Genomic DNA, 25,012 nt, shown 5'->3' with positions numbered 1-25,012 from the left:
AATTAGATTTATTGTAACGTGTACTTGAGTTACTAAAGAGCAAGAGTACATGAAAAGTGTACAATATTGGCAATACATGGCATCGTCTTACAAAGTACTTAGGTACAAAAAAAATAAAAAAAATGTTGCACTACGTTGCAGATATATATATATAGTATAAGTTAGGAAAATAAGAAATAAAGCTAAAAAGAAAGACATTGCACTTTTTCCATAAGGGCTTATACGTGGTCTGACCAGGCTCCACTGGTTCCCAACCAGTAGCTATGTTCACTGCAGGCCCACTGGCCGGACAGAGGGATTTAGGAGTCCTTGAACATAAATCACAAAAAGCTATTATAGAGATTCAGCATGAATAGGGAAGACATTTATTTCAAAGTGAATGGAGTATAAAAATAGAGAAGTCTATATAAGGTACTTGCCAAACCACATCTAGAGTAGTGTTAACAGTTTTTATTTAATTGTCTAAGAAAAGATATACTGGCATGAGGCAGTTCAGAGAAGATTCATGAGGTTGATCTTGGGTATGAAGAGATTTTCTTAATGAGGAGAGGTTGAGTATATTAGATTTGTATTGACTGGCATTTAGGAGAATGAGAGGCAACCTTATTGAACCAGAGAGATGTCTTCGGGCTAAACAGAGCAGATGTTGAGAGGTTGTGACTTCTTCTGGTAGAATCTAGGGCCAAAGGACATAATTGTAAAATAAGGAATTGCCCATTTAAGACAGGGATAAGAAGGAATTTCTTCTCTAAGTAGAGTGGAATTCTTCCCTGCAGCAAGCTGTTGCGGGTGGAATGTTAAGTATGTGCATGTCTGAGATAGACAGATTTTTAATCTCTAAGGGGAATCAAAGGATATGAGGAAAAGGCAAGAAAGTAGAGTTGAGAATTAGCTGTGATCTTACTGAATAGTGGAGCAGACTTATTGCTCCTTCAGCTTATAGTCATATAGGATAGAAGTGACATTCCAGAAATAGGTGGCAATCAGGATATCGAATTAAGGGAGGAACGCAAGAAAATTACAATTACCAGGGAACTGGTACTGACCAATTGTTAGGGCTATGGGCTGACAAGTGTCCAGGTCCTGATGTACTTCATCATAGGGCTTTAACATTTTTGCAATAGTTTTAATTTTCCAAAGTTTCTGAGATTCAGTAAACATTCCATTTGAACGATAAATACAAAATATAATTCCTTTATTCAAAAAGAGAGGGAGACAAAAAGCAAGACCAGCCAGTCAGTTTAACATGTGTCCAGTCAGTTTAACATGTGTCATAAGGAAAATGTTTGAACATGCACGGTACTGAGGAACAGACCACATGATTTTATGAAAGGGAAATCAAGTTTAACCATGTTTATTGGAGTTTTTTGAGGAAATTACATGCTGTGGATGTACTGTCCTCAGATTTCCAGGAACCAATTGCTAAGATGCCATTTAAATGTTATTGCAGAAAATTGAAACTCATGGTGCAGGAGGTAGCATATTGACATGCCTCAATAACAAGAGGTATGTAAATTTGTTCTTTTCCAGGTTGACAAGGTGTAACCAGTGGTGTGCTTTTTTACAATTTATAGAAATGATTTGGTGAAGGGACATAAGTATGGTTGTAAATTTTAATAAAGCTGACACAAAGAAGGGTAGAAAAGTAAATTGTGAAGAAGACATTAAATAGCTATGAAGTGATATATATTGGTTAAGTGAATGGAGAAAGAAATGCCAAATGGTATGTAATGTGGGAAAATGCTGAAATTGTCCACTTCTGCGGAATGACAGAAAAGGAAGCAGAAATAGATGGCCTCTTGAAAAGCAAAGGTTAGAGCCATCTGGTTTCATTTTTTGGAAGTCTGTCTTGTTTAATTCTCTAGATTTCTGATGTTTTTTGAGTAAGGCTTTGATTTGATTCTCTAGTTGTGGGGTTGTGCTCGTGGCCTGACCACCCACTTCACATTCAATAACAAGACCTGCAAACAAATCAACAGAACACCCATCGGATCACCAATATCAGGGTTTCCAGCAGAAGCAGTTATTGAGACACTCGGGAAAGAACAGCTCTCCCAACCATCCAACCCAAACTTTAGTTCCACTATGTGGATGACACCTTTGTTGTCACCAAACGAAACAAATAGAAGAAAAGTACAATACCATCAATAATATCCTTACTGGCATAAAATTCACAAAAGAGGAAGAGAACAACAACAAACTGCCATCCCTAGATGTCACAGTAGAGTGAGCACTCAATGGGGAACTTCAAACCTGTGCCTTCAGGAAAACAACGCATATGGACCAAATACTGAACTACAGAAGCAATCATCCCAACACCCACAAACGAAGCTGCATTAGAACATTATTTCAACGAGCCACCACACACTGCAGCACTGAGGAACTACAAAGAAGGGAAGAGAAATATATGTACAGCGTATTCAAGAAGAACGGATACCCAATAAACACAGTCCACCGATTTCTGAGCAATAAATCCAAACAAGCAGAAACAATGCGCCCAGAAACCCAAGCCACTTTACCCTACATCAAAGACATCTCTGAAATGAATTCCAGACTACTCAGACCTCTTGGCATCATGGTAGCCCACAAACTTACCAACGCACTAAAACAGCGGCTAATGAACTTAAAAGACCCGATACAAACAACAAGCAAAATGAATGTAATTTACAAAATACCTTGCGAGGACTGTAACACATACTATATTGGACAAACAGGTAGAAAATTGGCCACTAGGATACATGAACATCAACTAGCCACAAAAATACATGACCCACTATCACTAGTATCAATAAACACATCCATCTACCGTCCTCTGAGAAAAAAAAACAGAAATGACATTACCCACCCAAAGAAACCTAAACACATAAATAGAAAGTGGGACATGCCACCAGCGCTTCACCGTAGGCTCACTGATGATGTTACCTAGTATGGTGATGAAACTTGACAACAAACCTTCCAGCTCAGCGAGCAAACTTGCATCCAAAATCTCAACCTGAGCTACAAAACTTTTCAAAAATCGTGAATGCCTAAGTCTCTGTAAATGGTGGTGGTACTGAGCCATTTTTGGTGATGGGCATCAGAATTTGTCCTTTAGTACTTTCACTAAGTAGTATTCAACTTGAAGGAGTTTTTATTCATCAGTTGGTGAAAAACAATACATGGTAATTAGTAAGTGGTTGCCTTTTCTGTGTTTGATCCAGAGGTTCATTAAATCCTGAGTTGATATTTTCCAGTGCCACTTATAACCTGATGGCCCAGGATGGTGATGTCTGGGATGTTGACTGATGTGTATGATTCTATACGTGATTTGGAGATGCCGGTGTTGGACTGGGGTGTACAAAGTTAAAAATCACACAACCCCAGGTTATAGTCCAACAGGTTTAATTGGAAGCACACTAGCTTTCGGAGCGATGCTCCTTCATCAGGTGATAGTCCTTCATCAGCCTACGGTGAAGCGCTGTTGGACTATAACCTGGTGTTGTGTGATTTTTAACTTTGATTTTTAACATGTTTCCCTAACCTTGGTACCAATCCACACATGTTGCTGACCAGACGTTTGCAAGCAGAGGGCTTTCATTTTCCTTTGGCATGTCTTGGTTGATTGCTAATATTGCAGTTGGCTGGACTATACAGCTTTTTTCTTTTCTAGCGATTTGATTCAACTGAGTGGCTTGCTATGCAACTTCAGAAGACATTTAAGAGTCAACCACGGTGGTGTGGATCGGGAGTCACATACAGGACAGATGAGGTAAGGATTCTGGAAACAACAGGATTTTTATGACAATCCCTCAGCTTTATAGTCACTTCTATTGGTTTTAGCTTTATATTTATTTGTTTTGTTTAATATTAATTCAAAATCTGAATTTGTGTCTTTTGCAAATTGGTTGAAACCTCCATACTACTAGTCCATACTACATGATAGCTTACTCTAAGTAATGCAGAAAGAAGTTTTTTTGTTCTTTCCACCTCAAGTGGATATTTGTAAAGGATATCTATTTAGTCATTTGTTCCAAACCTTTGTAAAGTAAAATCATAACTTTATATCATGAAGATCTGTCAGTACTTTCACAATTCCCACTTGCCAGTCTATAATCAACTCCTTGTAATCTTTGGGCCTTTGTCAATAGCTAACTAATTTCCTCACTTTCCATTTCTTTAAAGTTTAGTACTATTCTGCAGTATGTATCATGTCCTTTGAGCTCTGCAATGTCAACTCTGTAGTTTTCTGTGTTCAACTCTGCAGTCTGCTGAATTACCTTTCACGTGAAGTATTACAATTCAAGATTCAGAGGAGCGGATGTTGGACTGGGGTGGAGAAAGTAAAAAATCACACAACACTAGGTTGGACTATAACCTAGTGTTGTACAATTCAAGAAAATACTATCTTGCCCAATGTGTCCATGTTATTTTTTAAGCTCCACACTATCTTCCTCCCATCCAGCTTCATCTCATTCCATCAAAATATCCATATGTTCCTTTCAACTTTACATGCTTAATTATCTTTCCTACAAATGCACCAAATCTGTTATCCTCAGCTACTCTCTGTGGTCATCAGTTCCAAATTTTCACTACTCTTTTGGTTAACAAAGTTTCTCCTGAATTCCTTCTTGGATTTTTTTGTGACCATCGTATATGAATATCTCCAAGTTCTGTCTGCCCACAGGAGGTAACTTCAACCCTTTGTAATCAGGTATTCCTCTGTCTTCTCCAGCAAAGAAAGCACCAAGTTCTTCTTGATAGGCATAACCTCTCAGTTCTGATATCATCCAAATACATCTTGTTTTTTCTTCTCCGGTACCGTAATGTCTCTTTTATAACAAGAGTGGAACTTTTCATTGTACCACAAGTGTAGTTTAACCAATGTCTACTTTTTCATTCTACCCCCTTGAGAAGAACATGCTATATTTTAACTATTTTTTAAAGGCATATAATTCTCAATTTTAATTTTAACAATTGTTGAAGCATCAATTAGGAGTAAGTGAGGACTGCAGATGCTGGAGATCACAGACGAAGAGTGTGATACTGGAAAAGCACAGTTGGGCAGGCAGCATCCGAGGAGGAGGAGAATCGATATTTCATCATAAACCCTTCATCAGGAATGAAGCTTCATGGAATGCTGCCTGACTGTCTGTGCTTTTCCAGCACCACACTCTTCGAAACTGAAGCATCAATTGCCCTTTGAAGAAATGAACAACAGTTCTATCAGCACCAGTCTCATGGAACATTACTTCACACTATTTTCTAATTTGAATAGCCATCTTTAACCCCCTATTCTGCTTTCTGTTTTGCTTTTGAATTAGTTACTCAGAGTAATATGTTCTGACACTGACCAAAGAGCAGGTTATATTGAACTTGATATTTTATGATGTGTCAGCATTAATTAACAACATGAAAGTAAATGCATCCTTGGGTAGCAGTGAGTATAATATGATTGAATTTTACATCCAATTTTAAAAGGAGAAGTTAGACTAGTATTTTAAACTGAAGTAAGGGCAACTATGTGGTAAAAAAGGTGACATAGAGTCATAGAGATGTACAGCATGGAAACAGACCCTTGGTTATCCATTTGGTTATCCTAACCTAATCCAGTCCCATTTGCCAGCACTTGGCCCATATCCCTCTAAATCCTTCCTATATATATACCCATCCAATTGCCTTTTAAGTGTTGCAATTGTACCAGCCTCCACCACTTCCTCTGGCAGTTCAATCCATACACACACCACCCTCTGTGTGAAAAAATTGTCTCTTATGTCCCTTTTATATCTTTCTCCTCTCACCCTAAACCTCTACTTGTGGACTCCCACACCCCAGGGAAAATACCTTGTCTATTTATCCTGTCCACCCTCTCTTGACGAGTTTTGAGAAGATTTGTAGCTCAGGTTGAGGTTCTGGATGTAGGTTTGATCACTGAGCGGGAAGGTTAATGTCCAGATGTTTCGTCACCCTACTCGGTAACATGCAAATATATAAATAGAAAGCAAGAATCATCAGCAGTGCTTCGTTCAGAGGCCCACTGAAGATGTTACCTAGTTGGGTGATGAAACATCTGGAAATGAACCTTCAAGCTCAGTGAGCAAACCTACTTCCAGACACTCCTCTTGATTTTATAAATCTCTATAAGGTCATCCCTCCCTGGATGCTCCAGGGAAAACAGCCCCAGCCTATTCAACCTCTCCCTGTAGCTCAAACCTTCCAACCCTGGCAACATCCTGGTAAATCTTTTCTGAAACCTTTCACGTTTCACAATATCCTTCTGATAGGAAGGAGACAATTGGATATAGGAGTTGGGATGTTATATCAGGAGAATATTGCACACAATATTCCAAGAGTGTCCTAACCAATGTCCTGATAAGCCATAATGTGACGTCCTATATTCAATGCTGTGACCAGTAAAGGAAAGCATACCAAACATCATCTTCACTATCCTATCCACCTGCAATTCTACTTTCAAGGAACTATGAACCTGCACTCCAAGGTCTCTTTGTTCAGCAACACTCTGCAGGACCTGCACATTAATTGCGTAAGTCCTGCTCTGATTTACTTTTCCAAAATGCAGTACCTCACATTTATTTAAATTAAACTCCATCTGCCATTCCTCAGCCCATTGGCCCATCTGATCAAGATCCTGTTGTACTCTGAGTAACCTTCTTCGCTGACCACTATACCTACAATTTTGATGTCATCTGCAAACTATACCTCCTATGTTCACATCCAAATTATTTATATAAATGACGAAATAATGGAATCAGCACCAGTTCTTGTGGCACTCCACTGGTCACAGGCCTCCAGTCTGAAAAGCACCATCACCCTCTGACATGAACTGGTACATTAGGGTGGCGATAGATCAATAGAGATACAGTGGCAGACATTCAATGAGGTATTACAGAAGACTAGGGATATCCATATTCTAACTATAAAGAAAGATTCGAAAGCATCCATTGTTAATTAGATAAGTTAAGGGCATTTGTTATGGACCAAGCCAGATCCACTCAAAACATTTTAAGAAGGTAGCCCAGAACCTAACTGTTCTAGTTGCTTTAAGTAGATGTAAGTTTGAATATTTCAGGTGTGATGCAGCTGGTCAAACTACTCAGTCTTAAATAAAACAGAATTTATTCACGCACAAACAAAAGAAAGCCGAATTTGGGATAACATAACTATTTGAAAGCCCAACAGGCACGACAATGCAATTTAACTAAGAGCTGTTCCAGTTTCCTGCAACATCCCATAAACACACCCCTTGGCAAAAAGGTCAGTTCAAACACAAGTTTTTACGGGGGAGAAATGTCAGAGAGAGAGAATATCAGCATTTGTCAATTTATCATATCCATGCCCCTCATGATTTTATAAACCTCTATAAGGTCACCTCTCAGCCTCCAACACTCCAGGGAAAACAGCTCCAGCCTATTCAGCCTCTCCGTATAGCTCAAATCGGTAAAAACAATGACTGCAGATACTGGAAACCAGATTCTGGAGTAGAGTGGTGCTGGAAAAGCACAGCAGTTCAGACAGCATCGAGGAGCAGGAAAATTGACCTTTCGGGCAAAAGCCCTTCATCAGGAATATAGCAACATTGACTAACATGACCTCTCAACTTCTATACTCAATCCGTGGATCAATAAAGGAAAGCATGTCAAATACCTTCTTCACTATTCTATCTACCTGCGACTCTACTTTCAAGGAACTGTGAACCTGCACTCCAAGGTCTTTTTGTTCAGCAACTTTCCCTAGGACCTTACCATTAAATGTGTAAGTCCTGCTGTGATTTGCTTTTCCAAAAAGCAGCACTTTGCATTTATTTAAATTAAACCCCATCTGCCACTCCTTGGCCCATTGGCCCATCTGATCAAGATCCCGTTGTACTCTGAGGTAACCTTCTACGCTGTCCACTAAACTTCCAACTTTGGTGTCATCTGCAAACTTACTATCCTTTGTTCACATCAAAATCATTTATATAAATGACAAAAAGTAGTGAATCAAGCACCGATCTCTATGGCACTCCACTGCTTACAAACCTCCAGTCTGAAGAGCAACCCTCCATCACCACCCGCTGTCTTCTACCTTCAAGCCAGTTCTGTATCCGATGGTTTTCTCTGTATTCCATAAGTTCTAACCTTGCTTACCAGTCTCCCATGGGGAACTTTTTTGCACGCCTTACTGAAGTCCATAATGATCATGTCCACCACTGTGCCCTCATCAGTCCCCTGTGTTACTTCTTCAAAAAACTCAATCATATTCATGAGACATGATTTCCCACGCACAAAGCCATGCTGACTATCCCTAATCAGTCCTTGCCTTTCCAAATAAATGTAAATCCTGTCCCTCAGGATTCCCTCCAATAACTGGCCCACCACCAATGTAAGGCTCACCAGTCTACAGTTCCCTGGCTTTTCCTTACTACCTTTCTTAAATAGTTACACCACGTTAGCCAACCTCAGTCTTCCGGCACCTCACCTGTGACTATTGATGATCCAATATCTCAGCAAGGGGCCCAGCAATTACTTCCCTAGCTTCCCACAGAGCTCTAGGGTACACCTGATCAGGTCCTGGGGATTTAGCAACTTTTATGTGTTTCAAGACATCCAGCACTCCCTCCTCTGTAATATGGGCATTTTTCAAGATGTCACCATCTATTTCCCCACATTGTATATCTTCCATGTCCTTCTCCACAGTAAACACTGATGCAAAATACTCATTTAGTATCTCCCCCATCTCCTGCGACTCTACAGATAGGGTGCCTTGCTGATCTCTGAGGGGCCCTATTCTCTCCCTAGTCACCCTTTTGTAGTGGATTTGTAAAAACCCTTTGGATTCTCCTGAACTCTGTTTGCCAAAGCTATCTCATGTCCCCTATTGCCCTCCTGATTTCCTCTTAAATATACTCCTACTGCCTTTATACTCTTCTAAGGATTCTCTCGATCTCTCCAGTCTATCTGCTTCCTTCTTTTTCTTAACCGAAATTTCAATTTCTCTAGTCATCCAGCATTCCCTAAACCTACCAGCCTTTTCTTTCACCCTAACAGGAATATACTGTCACTGGACTCTCGTTATCTCATTTTTGAAGGCTTCCCATTTTCCAGCTGTCCCTTTACCTGTGAACATCTGCCCCCAATCAGCTTTTGAAAGTTTTTGCCTAATACCGTCAAAATTAGCTTTTCTCCAATTTAGAACTTCAACTTTTAGACCTGATCTATCTTTTACCATCACAGTTTTAAAACTCATAGAATTATAATTGCTGGCCCCAAAGTGCTCCCCCACTGATACCTCACCTACCCTGCCTTATTTCCCAAGAATAGGTCAATTTTTGAGCCTTCACTCGCAGTTACATCCACATACTGTATCTGAAAATTTTCTTGTACACACTTAACAAATTCCTCTCCATCGAAGCCCTTAACAATATGGGAGTCCTAGTGTATGTTTGGAAAGTTAAAATCCCCTACCATAACCATCCTATTATTCTTATAGATAACTGAGATCTCCTTACAAATTTGTTTCTCAATTTCCCGCTGACTATTAGGGGGTCTATAATACAATCCCAGGAAGGTAATCATCTCTTTCTTATTTCTCAATTCCACCCAAATAACTTCCCTGGATGTATTCCCAGGAATTTTCTCCCTAAGTAATGTTGTCCCTTATCAAAATTGCACCCCCCCCTTCTCTCTTGCCTCCCTTTCTTTCCTTCCTCTAGCATTTGTATCCTGGACTATCAATTCTGTACATCCCTGAGCCACGTTTCCGTAATTGCTATGATATCCCAGTCCCATGTTCCTAACCATACCCTGAGTTCATCTGCCTTCCCTGTTAGGCCTCTTGCATTGAAGTAAATGCAGTTTAATGTATTAGTCCTACCTTGTTCTCTGCGTTGTTCCTCCCTGCCCTGATTGTTTGACTCGCTCCCTTTCCCAACTGTACCAGTCTCAGATTGATCTCTTTCCTCACTATATCCCTGGGTCCCACCCCACCACCTTACTAATTTAAATCCTCTTGAGCAGCTCTATGCCAGTATATTAGTCCCCTTCCAATTCAGGTGCAATCCGTCCTTCTTGTACAGGTCAGTTCTACCCCAGAAGAGATTCCAATGATTCAAAAATATGAACCTTTCTCCCATGCACCAGCTTCTCAGCCATGCATTAATCTGGTCTATCCTCTTATTCCTACCTTCACTAGCTCATAGCACCAGGAGTAATTGAGATATTGAGGGGCGGCACGGTGGCTCAGTGGTTAGCACTGCTGCCTCACAGCGCCAGGGACCCAGGTTCGATTCCTGCCTTAGGTGACTGTGTGGAGTTTGCACATTCTCCCCGTGTCTGCGTGCATTTCCTCCGGGTGCTCCGGTTTCCTCCCAAAGATGTGCAGGTTAGGTGAATTGGTCATGCTAAATTGCCCATTGTCAGGGGTGAATATGGGTCTGGGTGGGTTACTCTTTGGAGGGTCGATATGGACTTGTTGGGCCGAAGGACCTGTTTCCATACTGTAGGGAATCTAATCTAATCTAATTATTGTTCTTGAGGACCTCATTTTTAAATTCCTGCCTTGCTTTTTATATTCTCCCTTCAGAATCTCATTCTTTTCCCTTCCTGTGTCGTTGGTTCCAATGTGTACAATGACCTCCTGCTGGTCTCTCTCCCCTTTGAGAATATTCTGCACCCTGTCTGAGATATCCTTGATCCTGGCACCAGGGAGGCAAACACCATTCTGACTTTTTGCTGCAGGCTGCTGAAATATCTGTCTGTGCTTCTGACCAGAGAGTCCCCTATCACAACCAATCGCTTGGAACTCGCGTATTCCTCATTACAGTTGAGCCTGTCTCCATACCAGAAACTTGGATATTGGTGCTACAGTCCCCTGAAAGTCCATCACCCCTGACATTTTCCATTTCACCATATTTGTTTGAAATGGGGATAGCCATAGAACACTCCTGCACCACCTGCCTACCTCTTCTACCTTTCCTGGAGTTAACCTATCTGACTGTATCTGTGGTTTTACTCCTTTTCTTTAACTGCCATCCATTACACCCCCTAGCTCTTGTAAATTCTTCATTGTCCCTAACTGTCGCTCCAACCGATCCATTTGATCTGATAGGATTCACAACCAAGAACATTTCTTGCAGACATAGTTCTCAGTAACATGCAAACTCTCTCTGAATTCCCACATCTGACAAGAAGAGCATCTCACTCTACTAAAGACCATCTTTGCTTCTTCACAATCTACAAAACCAGAAAATAGCACTGTCATTTTGCTCTGAAAAAGTGCTCCAGGCTAACTTAGTAATTAGGGTTTGTGTTTTAAAAATTTTATCAAAAGACAGCTTTTAATAAAACATATAATCAAGAATGAATCCATTCTACTCAGTACTGTAGACTTAAAGCACGGTTTCATGTTAAAAACTATACACTTATCTGTTCCTCTGCTGTGAGTTCTCCCACACACATTCCTCCAAGATCAGCTATGAATTTCTCTGTTTGTTAATTTTTCCGAGACACACTCTGATGTCCCAAGATACATGAACTCTAATAGGAAAGGCATCAACTGTGTAGATTCACTGCTATGTCAGTTAGCAGTGGAGGTTTCTTTCTCTCTCTCCCTCACTGATCATGGGCTTGCTGTCTTTGTCTTTCTCAACACTCTGTTAAGATTTCTTTATGGCTAGAGTCACTATCAAATAGTTCACCTCAGCCAATCTCCTTTTGACTTGATAAGGGCCACTTAAATTTTGCTTTTAAAAGTTCACCTATCACTGGACGTAACACTAACTCTGATGGCAAAATTGCAAATTTTTGATTTCATGTCTGCTTCTTGTTTCATTGTGTGCTGTAATAGAACATAGAACATAGAAGAATACAGCGCAGTACAGGCCCTTCGGCCCTCGATGTTGCGCCGATCCAAGCCCACCTAACCTACACTAGCCCACTATCCTCCATATGCCTATCCAATGCTCGCTTAAATGCCCATAATGAGGGAGAGTCCACCACTGCTACTGGCAGGGCATTCCATGAACTCACGACTCGCTGAGTTAAAGAACCTACCCCTAACATCTGTCCTATACCTACCCCCCCCTTAATTTAAAGCTATGCCCCCTTGTAATAGCTGACTCCATACGTGGAAAAAGATTCTCACCCTATCTAAACCCCTAATCATCTTGTACACCTCTATCAAGTCACCCCTAAACCTTCTTTTCTCCAATGAAAACAACCCCAAGTGCCTCAGCCTTTCCTCATACGATCTTCCTACCATACTAGGCAACATCCTGGTAAACCTCCTCTGCACCCGTTCCAGTGCCTCCACATCCTTCCTATAGTATGGCGACCAAAACTGCACACAATACTCCAGATGCGGCCGCACCAGAGTCTTATACAACTGCAACATGACCTCAGGACTCCGGAACTCAATTCCTCTACCAATAAAAGCCAGTACGCCAAATGCCTTCTTCACCGCACTCTTTACCTGGGTGGCAACTTTCAAAGATCTGTGTACATGGACACCAAGATCCCTCTGCTCATCCACACTACCAAGTATCCGACCATTAGCCCAGTACCCCATCTTTTTAATACTTTTAAGTGCTGTCTCGCCCACTCCCTCCCTCCGTTTATTTGTTCCCTAAACTCTGACACAGATTCCAATATGTGGCCCCTGAATTATGAGTTATCAATTTTTCCTTAATCAATTTTATTGGTCCTCTCACTTGATGCTGAAAAACTAATTGAAGTGGACTGAATTTGATCGATTCATTTGGTGCATCTCTGATGGGAAAAAGTACAAACGGAATTCCTTTATCCCAATCGTTTGAATAGTCTTGACTATAAGCCCTCAACGTTATTTTTAATGTCTGATGCCACCTTTCTAGCGCTGCCTGTGATTGTGGATGATATGCAGTAGAATTGAATTGTTTTATTCCTAAGCTGTACATAACTACTTTGAATAATTTTGTTGTAAAGTTTGACCTTGATCTGATTGTATCTCTGTGGGTAGTCCATAATCGTGAAAACTTTGAGTAACTCCTCTCCAATCCTTTTAGCTATGATATTGCATAATGGAATGGCCTATGGAAATCTCGTGGACACATCCATTGTTGTTAACAAATCCTGATGCCCACATTTGTTTTAGGTAGAGGTCCCACACAATCAATTAAGCTTCAGGTTCCTCAAATGCAGGACTAGATGTTAAAGGTTCAGGTTTTCCAATTGCCTGACATGGATGATATGTCTGTCAAAATTCAACTACATCCTTGTGGAATTCAAACCAGTCAAAATGTTTTTATATTTTAGCTTGAGTTTTTGTACCCCTATATATCATCCTACTGGTAGTTCACATGCAACCCGCAACACCTCCTTTCTATAACCCACTTGCAATATGATTTGATGAACTTGTGCCCATTTCTTGTCTGCCTCAGTATATGATGGTTTCCATTTCCTCATTTTTAAGATAGTAGCACTCAGGAATACATTCAGATTATTTCTGATTCTGTTCTAACTCAGTTAATTTCTCTGAGCTTAAGATGTCCACTTTGTCATCCATCTGCTCCTGGTTTGTCTCAAACATTTGATCAAACAGGGTCTCTGATAATGCCATTTCAACTTTCTTATCTCTCTGATTTCTCCTGTTTCGACTGGTGAATTTGTGACCTCGTTACCACACTATCAGGAAATGTCCCAGGATACACTTCCTATAATACCTCAGTTGCCTGATTTTCCACTGGCTTTTCAGCCACTGTAAGAAGCGCTTCCACCTGTGAACCAGCTATGCCTTTAGCAAGGACAAATTGGAGCTGAGAGTTTGTCCAGTACTCCACTCTTCACTGGATACTCGAACCACTCTCTGAATATTTGTTGTGGTTCTGTTCTCCGTGCTGGGAATTTGTGTTGCAGACGTTTTCTCCTCTATCTAGGTGACATCCTCAGCGCTTGGGAGCCTCCTGTGAAGCGCTTCTGTGTTGTTTCCTCCGGCATTTATAGTGGTTTGTCTCTGCTGTTTCCGGTTGTCAGTTCCAGCTGTCCGCTGCAGTGGCCGGTATATTGGGTCCAGGTCAATGTGTTTGTTGATAGAATCTGTGGATGAGTGCCATGCCTCTAGGAATGCCCTGGTTGTTCTCTGTTTGGCTTGTCCTATAATAGTAGTGTTGTGCCAGTTGAACTCATGTTGCTTGTCATCTCTGTGTCATCTTTTGACACTGTTCAAAAGGGCCACAACACACTGCAGCACATCTGAACTGCAAAAAGAGGAAGAAGAACACCTCTATAAGGCATTCGCCAAAAACGGATACCCCTGCAATTTCATCAACAGATGCCTAAGGAAAAGACAATGGAATGAGCACATGCCACCTCCCAAAGGACTAGCCATGTTACCATTCATTAAGAACATTTCTGAACTGACAGCCAGACTACTACGACCACTAGGACTCATAACAGCACACAAACCAACAGCCACTCTCAGACAACAACTCACCAGGACAAAGGACCCGACACCCAGCATGAGCAAAACCAACGTAGTGCACAAAATCCCATGCAAGGACTGCACAAAACACAAAATAGGACAAACAGGAAGACAGCTAACGATCCGTATCCATGAACACCAACTAGCCATGAAACGTCATGACCAGCTATCCTTAGTAGCCACACACACAGATGACAAGCAACATGAGTTTGACTGGGACAACACTACTCTTATAGGACAAGCCAAACAGAGAACAGCCAGGGAATTCCTAGAGGCATGGCACTCATCCACAGTTTCTATCAACAAACACATTGACCTGGACCCAATATACCGGGCACTACAGCAGACAGCTGGAACTGACAACCGGAGACGGCAGAGACAAACCACTATAAATGCCGGAGGAAACAACGCAGAAGCGCTTCACAGGAGGCTTCCAAGCACTGAGGATGTCACCTCGACAGGGGACAAAACGTCTGCAACACAAATTCCCAGCGCAGCAAACAGAACCACAACAGCGAGCACCCGAGCTACAAATCTTCTCACAAACGTTGACTCTCTGCATAATTGAGCGCTTCTTGTCTCAAAGTGAATTCCCGTGACTAGCACTTTTTCTGGTAATGGTCCTTCAGAGGTACATATCTCCTCATCTTTCAGCATCAAAGATTGAAAGGATCCTGTATCTCTTAATGTGGTAACCTCTTTACCTGCAGCTCCTAGCCAATGTGAGTAATCGCTACTTTCCAAGTATATGGTTTAAGAAAATCTGGTACTTCCTCCTTAAGCAACCCCCTACCAGCCTGTACATTGTGGTGCAGCCTTTTTAACTCCACTGTGCTTTCCATTACCACTCCAAAAAAATTCACTGGCTTATCCTGTTTTCCTATATCTGTCTTCCCAATGCTTTTTCTAACCCACATATACTGTGATTTCATGTGGCAATGAAAATATCGGAGCTTTTTAACTTCTCTTCCACCTTCCACCTTTCCTTTTTACCCTGTGGTAAGTTATCCTTCTGATCTTCACCGAGATGTGAGGATTTCTCTTTACCCCAGTTTCTTTCCCTCACAGTTTGAAATTGATGTTAGAAGACAAACTTCGATTTATGAACCAACTCATAATCATCAGCCATTTCAGCTGCTAATCATGCTGTTTTAACTCTTTGCTCCTCCACATGAGTTCTCATTATCTCAGGAAATAAATTTTTGCACTCCTCCAATATAATCGTCTCTCTAAGAGCGTCATGGGCTTGCTCTATTTTTAATGCCCTTGTCCACCTCTGAATATTACTTCGTTTGATCCTTTCAAACTCAATGTAGGTTTGACCAGGGTCCCTCCTTAGATTCCTGTACGCTTCTGGCGCAAGCTCGCATGCACTTAAAATGGCTTTCTTCACCTCCTGATACACCCCAGAGACCACCTGTGATCGTGATGCAAATACCTTACTAGCTCTACCTACAAGTTTTGTTTTGATCAACAAAACCCACGTGATCATTGGCCATTGCATTCATTTAGCCACTTCTCAAATGAGATGAAGACGCCATCAAATTCAGGCAATGCGTGAATCTATTTAAACAGCTTCTCACCAGGCCTTTGGCTACCACGGGTTTTCTCATTCTCACTGTCTTTCTCACTAAGCTTATCTTCAGCTTTCATCTCCATCTTTTTTAGCCGACTTCTGTCTAAGTGCCAATTTATGACATTCAAACTCACTATCTTTATTCCTTTCATCTCTCTCCTTTTATTTTTGTTTTTCTAAAACGATTCTGTCCTTTTCTTTTTGTTCTGCTAGGGCCTTTCTTTTTTTTGTCTCTTTTAATCGTAATTCAAACAGTTTCACTTTTTTCTCTTTCTTTTTCTTTTGCCTCTAACTTAAGCTGCTTCATTTTCAATTGAACGTTAGCCATCTGCGAAGATACTGATGGCGATTCCATGAAGACTATATGCTAAGCTATTGTATATATCTCTTTTCTTACAGACAAAAGTAACTCCAACTCCAGCTTGACTGTCAATTCCAGCAACTTTCCTTGTTCACCTTTTGTAAACCCCCAAAGTCTCTTCTTCCACCACTAGAAAACTTTTAGTGACTGAAAGAGCCATTACAGCACTAAGCACTGCTAAACCAACTGAATTTTAACACCTGGAACAAAAGACACTCACACTTACTACTCACTGCTTTTGAGTCCAACAACCCTAATCCCAGGTCAGAACTCTAGAACAAATTCTGCAAAGAGCCCCCAATCTATTATGGACCATGCCAAACCCCCTCGAAACTTGTTAAGAAGGTAACCTAACTTCTCTAGCTGTTCTGCAATTTCCTTCAACATCCCATAAATACCCCCCTTGGCAAAAAGGTAAATTCAAACATAGGTCCTTACAGGAAAGGGATGTCAGAGAGAGAGAGAGAGAGAGAATCAGCATGGAACTGTTTCTTTGGGTCCCCAGCTACAAGGAGAAAAAACCCTGACTGGGAGAACTGGTCACTCCCCTATCATTGTATAAGTGTTCTTAAAAAAACCTTTCCTGACTGTTAACTTAGTCAGCATGTTTTCGCCATTACTACAGTAGCCACTTCAGACATTTCAGCACCTCTGCCTTTATGAGCCCTCTTGAAAAAAAAACCAAAGACCGAATAACCTTGTTAAAGGAACAGAACTGCCTCAAAGTATCAAAGTTAAGGACAGTAGTGGGAGACTGCGTATTGAGTCGGAAGAGATAGGAGAGGTCTTGAATGAGTACTTTTCTTCAGTATTTAAAAATGAGAGGGATCATATTGTTGAAGAGGAGAGTATGAAACGGACTGGTAAGCTAGAGGAGATACTTGTTAGGAAGGAAGATGTGTTGGGCATTTTGAAAAACTTGAGGATAGACAAGTCCCCCGGGCCTGACGGGATATATCCTAGGATTATGTGGGAAGCAAGAGAGGAAATTGCAGAACTGTTGGCAATGATCTTTTCGTCTTCACTGTCAATGGGGGTGGTGTCAAGGGACTGGAGAGTGGCGAATGTTGTGCCCCTGTTCAAAAAAGGCAATAGGGATAACCCCGGGAATTACAGGCAAAGTAATGGAAAGGGTACTGAGGGATAGGATTTATGAGTATCTGGAAAGACACTGCTTGATTAGGGACAGCCAGCACGGATTTATGAGGGGTAGGTCTTGCCTTGCAAGTCTTACTGAAATCTTTGAGGAGGTGACCAAGCATGTGGATGAGGGTAGAGCAGTGGATGTAGTGTACGTGGATTTTAGTAAGGCATTTGATAAGGTTCCCCATGGTAGGCTTATGCGGAAAGTCAGGAGGCATGGGATAGTGGGAAGTTTGGCCAGTTGGATAGAGAACTAGCTAACCGGTCGAAGTCAGAGAGTGGTGGTAGATGGTAAATATTCAGCCTGGAGCCCTGTTACAAGTGGAGTTCCGCAGGGATCAGTTCTGGGTCCTCTGCTGTTTGTAATTTTTATCAATGACTTGGAAGAGGGAGTCGAAGGGTGGGTCAGTAAATTTGCAGATGATTGGTGGAGTTGTGGATAGTGAGGAGGGCTGTTGTCGACTGCAAAGGGACTTAGATGTGATGCAGAGCTGGGCTGAGGAGTGGCAGATGGAATTCAACCCTGTCAAGTGTGAGGTTGTCCATTTTGGAAGGACAAATAAGAATGTGGAATACAGGGTTAACGGTAGGGTTCTTAGTAAGGTGGAGGAGCAGAGGGATCTTGGGGTCTATGTTCATAGATCTTTGAAAGTTGCCACTCAGGTGGATAGAGCTTGTAAGAAGGCCTATGGTGTATTAGTGTTCATTAGCAGAGGGATTGAATTCAAGAGTCGTGAGGTGATGTTGCAGCTGTATAGGACCGTGGTAAGGCCACATTTGGAGTACTGTGTGCAGTTCTGGTCGCCTCACTTTAGGAAAGATGTGGAAGCTTTGGAGAGGGTGCAGAGGAGATTTACCAGGATGCTGCCTGGAATGGAGAATAGATCATACGAGGATAGGTTGAGAGTGCTAGATCTTTTCTCATTGGAACGGCGAAGGATGAGGGGTGACTTGATAGAGGTTTATAAGATGATCAGGGGAATAGATAGAGTAGACAGTCAGAGACCTTTTCCCCGGGTACAACAGAGTGTTACAAGGGGACATAAATTTAAGGTGAAGGGTGGAAGGTATGGGGGGGATGTCAGGGGTAGGTTCTTTACCCAGAGAGTGGTGGAGGCATGGAATGCGCTGCCTGTGGGAGTGGCAGAGTCAGAATCATTGGTGACCTTTAAGCGGCAATTGGATAGGTACATGGATAGGTGCTTAAGCTCGGACAAATGTTCGGCACAACATCGTGGGCCGAAAGGCCTGTTCTGTGCTGTATGTTCTATGTTCTATTCACGAGAAAGTACATAACTGCACGAAGTTGAGTGCCAGGTCAGATGATCAGCCAGAATGTAAAAAATTGGCATGAAATGACTAAAAAGTTTACTCAGCAAGTGAAAAAAGAACTGGATAAGATGAAGTTAGCTGGGTATCTGAACAAGTATAGTAAGAGTCCTTGTGTGTATTTATAAAAGAAAAAAAGGTAACTAAAGTTAGTATTGGTCTTTGAGAGTGAGAATGGGGAGATAGTAGTAGGTAACAAGGAAATGCTCGATAAAATGAACAAATCTTTTGCTTCTGTCTTCGCACAAGAGGATACAAAAATTTACAGTCATAACTGTAACTCAGGAAGTAGAAGGAGGGAGGATCTTCGTAAAATTACAATCACAAGGGAACGAGTGTTCAGCAAACCAGTGGAGCTGCAGGCTGACAAGCTTCCAAGTCCAGATGGATGTCATTTTAAATGATGTTGCAAATGAAGTAGTCGATGTTTTGGTGTTATTTCACCAAAATTGCCTTGATTCTGGGAAGGTTCCTTCGACTGAAAAGTTGCAAATACAACCCGTCTACTTAAGAAGGGAGATAGGAAGAAAATAATAAGCCAGAAGCCAGTTAGTTTGTCATCTGTCAAAGGGAATGTCTTAGAATCAATCATTAATGAGATTATAGCCACACACTTTGAAAACCTCAAGGTAATGAGGAAGAGTTTCATAAATATCGTTTCATAAAGGGAGATCATGTTTAATTAATTTGTTGGAATTCTTGGACTGAGTAAACATGCGCTGTGGATAATAGGAAGTCAGCACTGTACTTGGATTTCTGGAAGATGCCAAGTCAAATGTTACTGCAGAGAGATAAAAAAAATTCTGTGGGGGCAACATGTCAGCAAGGATAGAATATTGGCAGGAAATAGAATATGCCAAAATGGATCTTAATTAACAGGATGTGACATGTGGTGTCCCTCAAGTTTGTGCCGGAACCTCAAATGTTTGCAACTTACACTCATGATTTGAAGGCATAATAGATAAATTTGCATATGATACTGAGATATACAGGGAAAAATGTTATAAACAAGACACAAAGAAGTTGCGTGGAAACTGAAATAATTGTGGATGCTGTAAAATGAAAACAGAAATTGCTGGAAAAGCTGATCAACTCTTGCAGCATCTGTGGAGAGAAATCAGCGTTAATGTTTCAGGTTGAGTGACCATTCCTCGGTTCTGTTAACTCTGATTTCTGTCCACAGACGCTCCTAGGTCTGATGAAGAAGCTGCAGATAGATCATGAATAAATTGAGTGAGTGATACAAATTCAGGCAGGTAAAGTGTAATATTGGGTGCAAAATCTTAGTATGCAAGTATAGCATGTAATCAAGAAGTTAATGGAATGCTGTGAGATGGCATTCTGACCATGAATCCTGTGCTGCCATTCGATATAATCATGGCTGATTGAACATTTCAATGGCTTTTACCCTATGAAGACAACTTTAGTACAACCGATCTCCTTTCTTTACTAAAATTCTGAAAATAAGGATATATCCAATTCAACACCTGACTGAGTTATAAAGTAAATTAATCACTTTGCCATATTTTGTCTGCTCAACTAGTCCTCTGATATCGCTTCTTCAGATTCTTTCCCTCTGTGCCAGAGAGAGGGGGGAGAGAGAGAGAGACTTTAACCCTTCCCATGCTGAGTGAAGATTAACTTTTGGGTCTTTGGGAAGAGGGCCCCACCTATACTCTCAGGGGATGTAAAATATTCCATGGCATGATTTCAAAGAAGGAAGGGAATTATCCCTGGCATCATGCACAATATTTTTGTCTCCATGAAAATCATTATTTTGTAATTGTCACATTGCTGTTTGTTGGAGCTTGCTGTGCACAAATTGGCTGCTACGTTTCCTACATTACAACACTGACACTTCAAATGTATTTTACTGGCTGTGAAGCACATGGGATATCTTGAGCATATGAGAGGCACTATAGAAATAAGAGTTTGTTCACTCTCCCCTCTTCAGGGTGAATCTTGTCCTGTCTGCATATGGACTATGGCATTCCCTTCGTGAAAAGGACCTTGGCTTTTCCCTCTACAGTGTCTTCACTTCATTCTGTGCATTGGTGCACTGTGCTCTGATACTTCCATATTGATGCTATTGATGTTGCAATCTATATCTTGCTAACATTTAGATGACATACTGCTGGGTATAGAGTGCAAAGATCACAAAGATACCTACAAATCAAAATGGCCATTTGTGTTCAGCTGATACTTAAATGATTGCAGAGCTTTTGCTCCTACTGCTCAGGCATTAATGACTATGGCAAGAAGTATTAACTGACTGTTTGTAATATGTCTAATCATGACTCCCTAGGTTTGTCAAACAGAAAGCAAGTCCAGAAATGGTTGCTGGTCAACCAACAGCTCAGAATCCTATGGTTTCTTACAAAGCCAGATTTTCCAGCTGATTAGGCAATATGCATAATTTCTTCTCTCCCTCGAGTTTTACTTTGTATTTTTCCAAAGTAATTTGACTTTCTATAATCAGCAAGTGGATTACAGCCCACATTAAACTGGTGGTCTAATTTCAAGAAACCTTTTTAATCCAGAAACAGTTCAGTATTTCCCAGTTTTTCTTCATATTGTCCATAAACATAAATATGCGTTCCCAACAATGATATGTTGAGGAAGTTTAATCTAGATTGACAATGGGCTGGAATCTGAGACAGAATTTGGTGGAAAACAAAGGTACATTAGATGAAAGTGGAAGCCATAGAAACAAATGCAAGCATCGAAGAGTCAAAATGCAGGACATGGTAGGCATCCCATTCCATTATTGTTGCTGGGTCAAAATCTTTCAACTCTCTTGTAACAGTATAATGCGACTACCCACACTAAATAGACAGCAGAGGTTCAAGAATGCAGCTCACCATCACCTTCTGAAGGGTGAGCAGGGATGGGCAATAAATGGTGGACCAGCTAACAAAACTCAAATTCATGAATGAATAAATAAGACAACTGATGGAAAATATGAAAGTAAATGGTTCTGATCTAATTGCTATATAGTTTCATGTACATCAAAGCTGGGCATTGAGTATTCAACTGAGTATTTAGAAACCACAGGCAAAAACAAAAGGAGCATAATGTAGTGCGGATAAAAATGTTTAATACATTACTGAGAAAGGAACTTAGGTCAGCAGATCATACTTAGAATCTGACTGAAGCTAAGATACATCAAGTAACATTGTGGTAGGAGTTGTTTGTAAGTTCCCGGATACAGGTGGAGGGCACAGTGTAAACCATTAGAACACAAGAAGTGCATGTATCAAGATTGATATAATCATAAGGTGTGACTTTAAGCTACATATAAATTAACTGAATGAAATGAGCAGCAGTGATAGAACATAGAACAGTACGTCACAGTACAGGCCTTTAGCCCTCGATGTTGTGCTAACCTTTTATCCTACTCTAAGATCAAACTAACCAACATACCCTACATTTTACTACCATCCATGTGCCTATCCAAGAGTCACTTAAATGCCCCTAATGTATCTGACTCTACTACCACTGCTGGCAGTGCATTCCACGCACCCACCAATCTCTGTGTAAAGAACCTACCTCTGACATCTCCTCTAAACCTCCTCCAATCACTAAAATTATGATCCCTCATAATAGCCATTTCCACCCTGGGAAAACATCTCTCGCTATCCACTTTGCTTATGACTCTTATCATCATGTACACTTCTATCAAGTCACCTCTCATCCTTCTTTGCTCCAATGAGAAAAGCCCGAGCTCCCTCAACCTAGCTCCCTCAAGCCCTCCAGCCTAGGGTAAATTTCCTCTGCACCCTCTCTAAAGCTTTCACATCCTTCCTATAACGAGGCAAACAGAACTTAACACAATATTTCAATGTGCTCTAACCCAAGGCTTTTTAGAGCTACAGCATAACCTTGTGGTTCTTAAACTCAGTACCCCGCTATTGAAAACCAACACACCATATGTCTTCTTAACAACCGTACCAACTTGGGTGGCAACTTCGAGGGATCTATGAATGATGGACCCCAAAATCTCTCTGTTCCTCCAGGCTGCCAAGAATCCTACCTTTAACCCTGTAATCTGCATTTAAATTCAACCTTCCAAAATGAATCCAGAGTGAATTCCATCCGTCACTTCTCAGCCCAGCTCTGCATCCTGTCAATGTCCCTACAATCTACACCAGCCCTCCACTCTAAGCACAACTCCATCAACCTTTATGTCAGCAGCAACCTTACTAACCGAATCTTCCACTTCCTCATTCAAGTAATTTATAAGAATCTCATAGAGCAGAGGTCCCAGAATAGATCCCTGCAGAGCACCACTGGTCACCCTGATCCAGGCTGAATACTCTCCTTCTGCTACCACTCCCTGTCTTCTATGGGCCACCCAATTCTGTATCCAGACAGCCAAATTCCTCTGTATCCCACACATCCTTCCTCTCTGAATGAGCCCACCATGGGGAACGATATCAAATGCCTTGCTAAAATCCATATACACCACCTCCACTGCTCTACCTTAATGTATTTTGTCACGTCCTCAAAGAATTCAGTAAGGCTTGTAAGGCATGACCTGCCCCTCTCAAAGCCATGTTGACTATCTGTAATCAAGCTATGCTTTTCCAAATAATCAAATCCTATCCTTCAGAATCCACTCCAGCAATTTGCTCACCACAGATGTAAGACTGACTGGTCTGTAATTCCCAGGGTTATCCCAATTCCCTTTCTTGAAGAACAAAATAACATTTGCTATCTTTCAATCATCTGGCGCTACTCCAGTGGAAAGTGAAGGTGCAAAGATCTTTGCCAAAGGCGCAGCAATCGCTTCCCTTGCTTCCCATAGTAACCCGGGATATGTCCAGTAGGCCGAGGAGACTTATCCATCCTCATGTTTTTCAAAATTATCAGCACATCCTCCTTCTTAACATCAACCTGTTCAAGCATATCAGCTATTTCACACTGTCCTCACAAACGTCAAGGTCCCTCTCACTCGTGAATACTGAAGCAAAGTATTTATTAAGAACCTCCTCTACCCCCCCTCCGCTGACTTCTGTCCCTGATTGGTCCTACCCTCATTATGGCCATTTTTTTGTTCCTCACATAAATGTAGATTGCCTTGAGGTTTTCCTTAATTCTATCTGCTAAGGCTTTTTCATGCCCCTTCTAGCTCTCCTAAGTCCATTCTTCAGTTCCTCTGGCCATCTTGTAACCCTGTAGATCCCTGTCTAATGTTTGCTTCCTCAACTTTAAGTAAACTTCCTTCTTTCACTTGACTAGATGTTCCACATCTCTTGTCCCCCAAGATTCCTTCACCCTACTATCGCTTTCTTGTCTGAGTGGGACAAACCTATCCAGCACTTGCAGCAAGTGCTCCCTGAACAACCTCCACATTTATGTCATGCGTTTCCCCGAGAATATCTGCTCCCAATTTATCCACAGTTGTTGCCTAATAGCATTGTAATTTCCCCCTCCCCCAATTAAATACTTTCATATACCATGTCCTGTTATCCGTCTGTATGACTATAGTAAAGCTTAAGGAGTTGTGATCACTATCATCGAAATGCTCTCCCACCAAGAGATCTGACACCTGACCTGGCTCATTGCCAAGCACCAAGTTCAATATGGCCTCACTTCTCGTCAGCCTATCCACATATTGAGCCAGGAATCCTTCCTGGACATACCTGACAAAATCTGCTCCTATTTTTAGTACAATCTGTTTGTATTAAGGAAGTTCCAATCAATAAGTCACCCATGACAACATCCCTGTCACTTCTGCACCTTTCCAAAATCTGCCTCCAAATCTGCTTCTCCATCTCTTTGTTGCTAGTTAAGGGTCTGTAGAAAACTCCCAGTAAAGTGACTGCTCCTTTCCTGTTTCCGACTTCTATCCATAATGACTCTGTACACAAACCCTTCTCGATGACCTCCCTTTTTGCAGCTGTTACACTATTACTGATTAGCAATGCTACTCCCCCACCTCTTTTATCTCCCTTCTTATTCCTTTTAAAACATCTTAACCCTGGAACATCCAACAACCATTCCTACCCCGTGATATCCAAGTCTCGGTAAGGGCCACAACATCGTAGTTCCAATTATTGATCCATGCTTTAAGTTCATCATCCTTCTTCCTGACATTCGCGTTAAAATAGACACACTTCAACCCATCACACTGACTGCAACTTTGCCCTATCAACTGTCTAACCCTCCTT

General features: G+C 41.3%; 1 protein-coding gene across 2 annotated transcripts in view; it reads left to right on the top strand.

Annotated features, from left to right (window-relative positions):
* Positions 1-25,012, top strand: part of LOC122541738 (primary cilium assembly protein FAM149B1-like) — a 204,747-nt gene that overhangs the window by 62,403 nt on the left and 117,332 nt on the right. The window contains exon 9 of one of the 2 annotated variants that reach the window (XM_043678629.2): positions 3,650-3,748. The exons of the other annotated variant lie outside the window; for it this stretch is intronic. Within the exon in view, the coding sequence (XP_043534564.1) occupies positions 3,650-3,748 (99 nt within the window). The remainder of the gene's footprint in view (positions 1-3,649; positions 3,749-25,012) is intronic. 2 annotated transcript variants of the gene reach the window in all.

Source organism: Chiloscyllium plagiosum, unplaced genomic scaffold, assembly GCF_037043375.1.
Source record: "Chiloscyllium plagiosum isolate Xiang-an unplaced genomic scaffold, Cpla_swu_hap1 HiC_scaffold_43, whole genome shotgun sequence".
Classification (NCBI taxonomy): Eukaryota; Metazoa; Chordata; class Chondrichthyes; order Orectolobiformes; family Hemiscylliidae; genus Chiloscyllium; species Chiloscyllium plagiosum.
The sequence above is the reverse complement of the archived record's forward strand: the minus strand, read 5'-3'. Positions and strand labels throughout refer to the sequence as shown.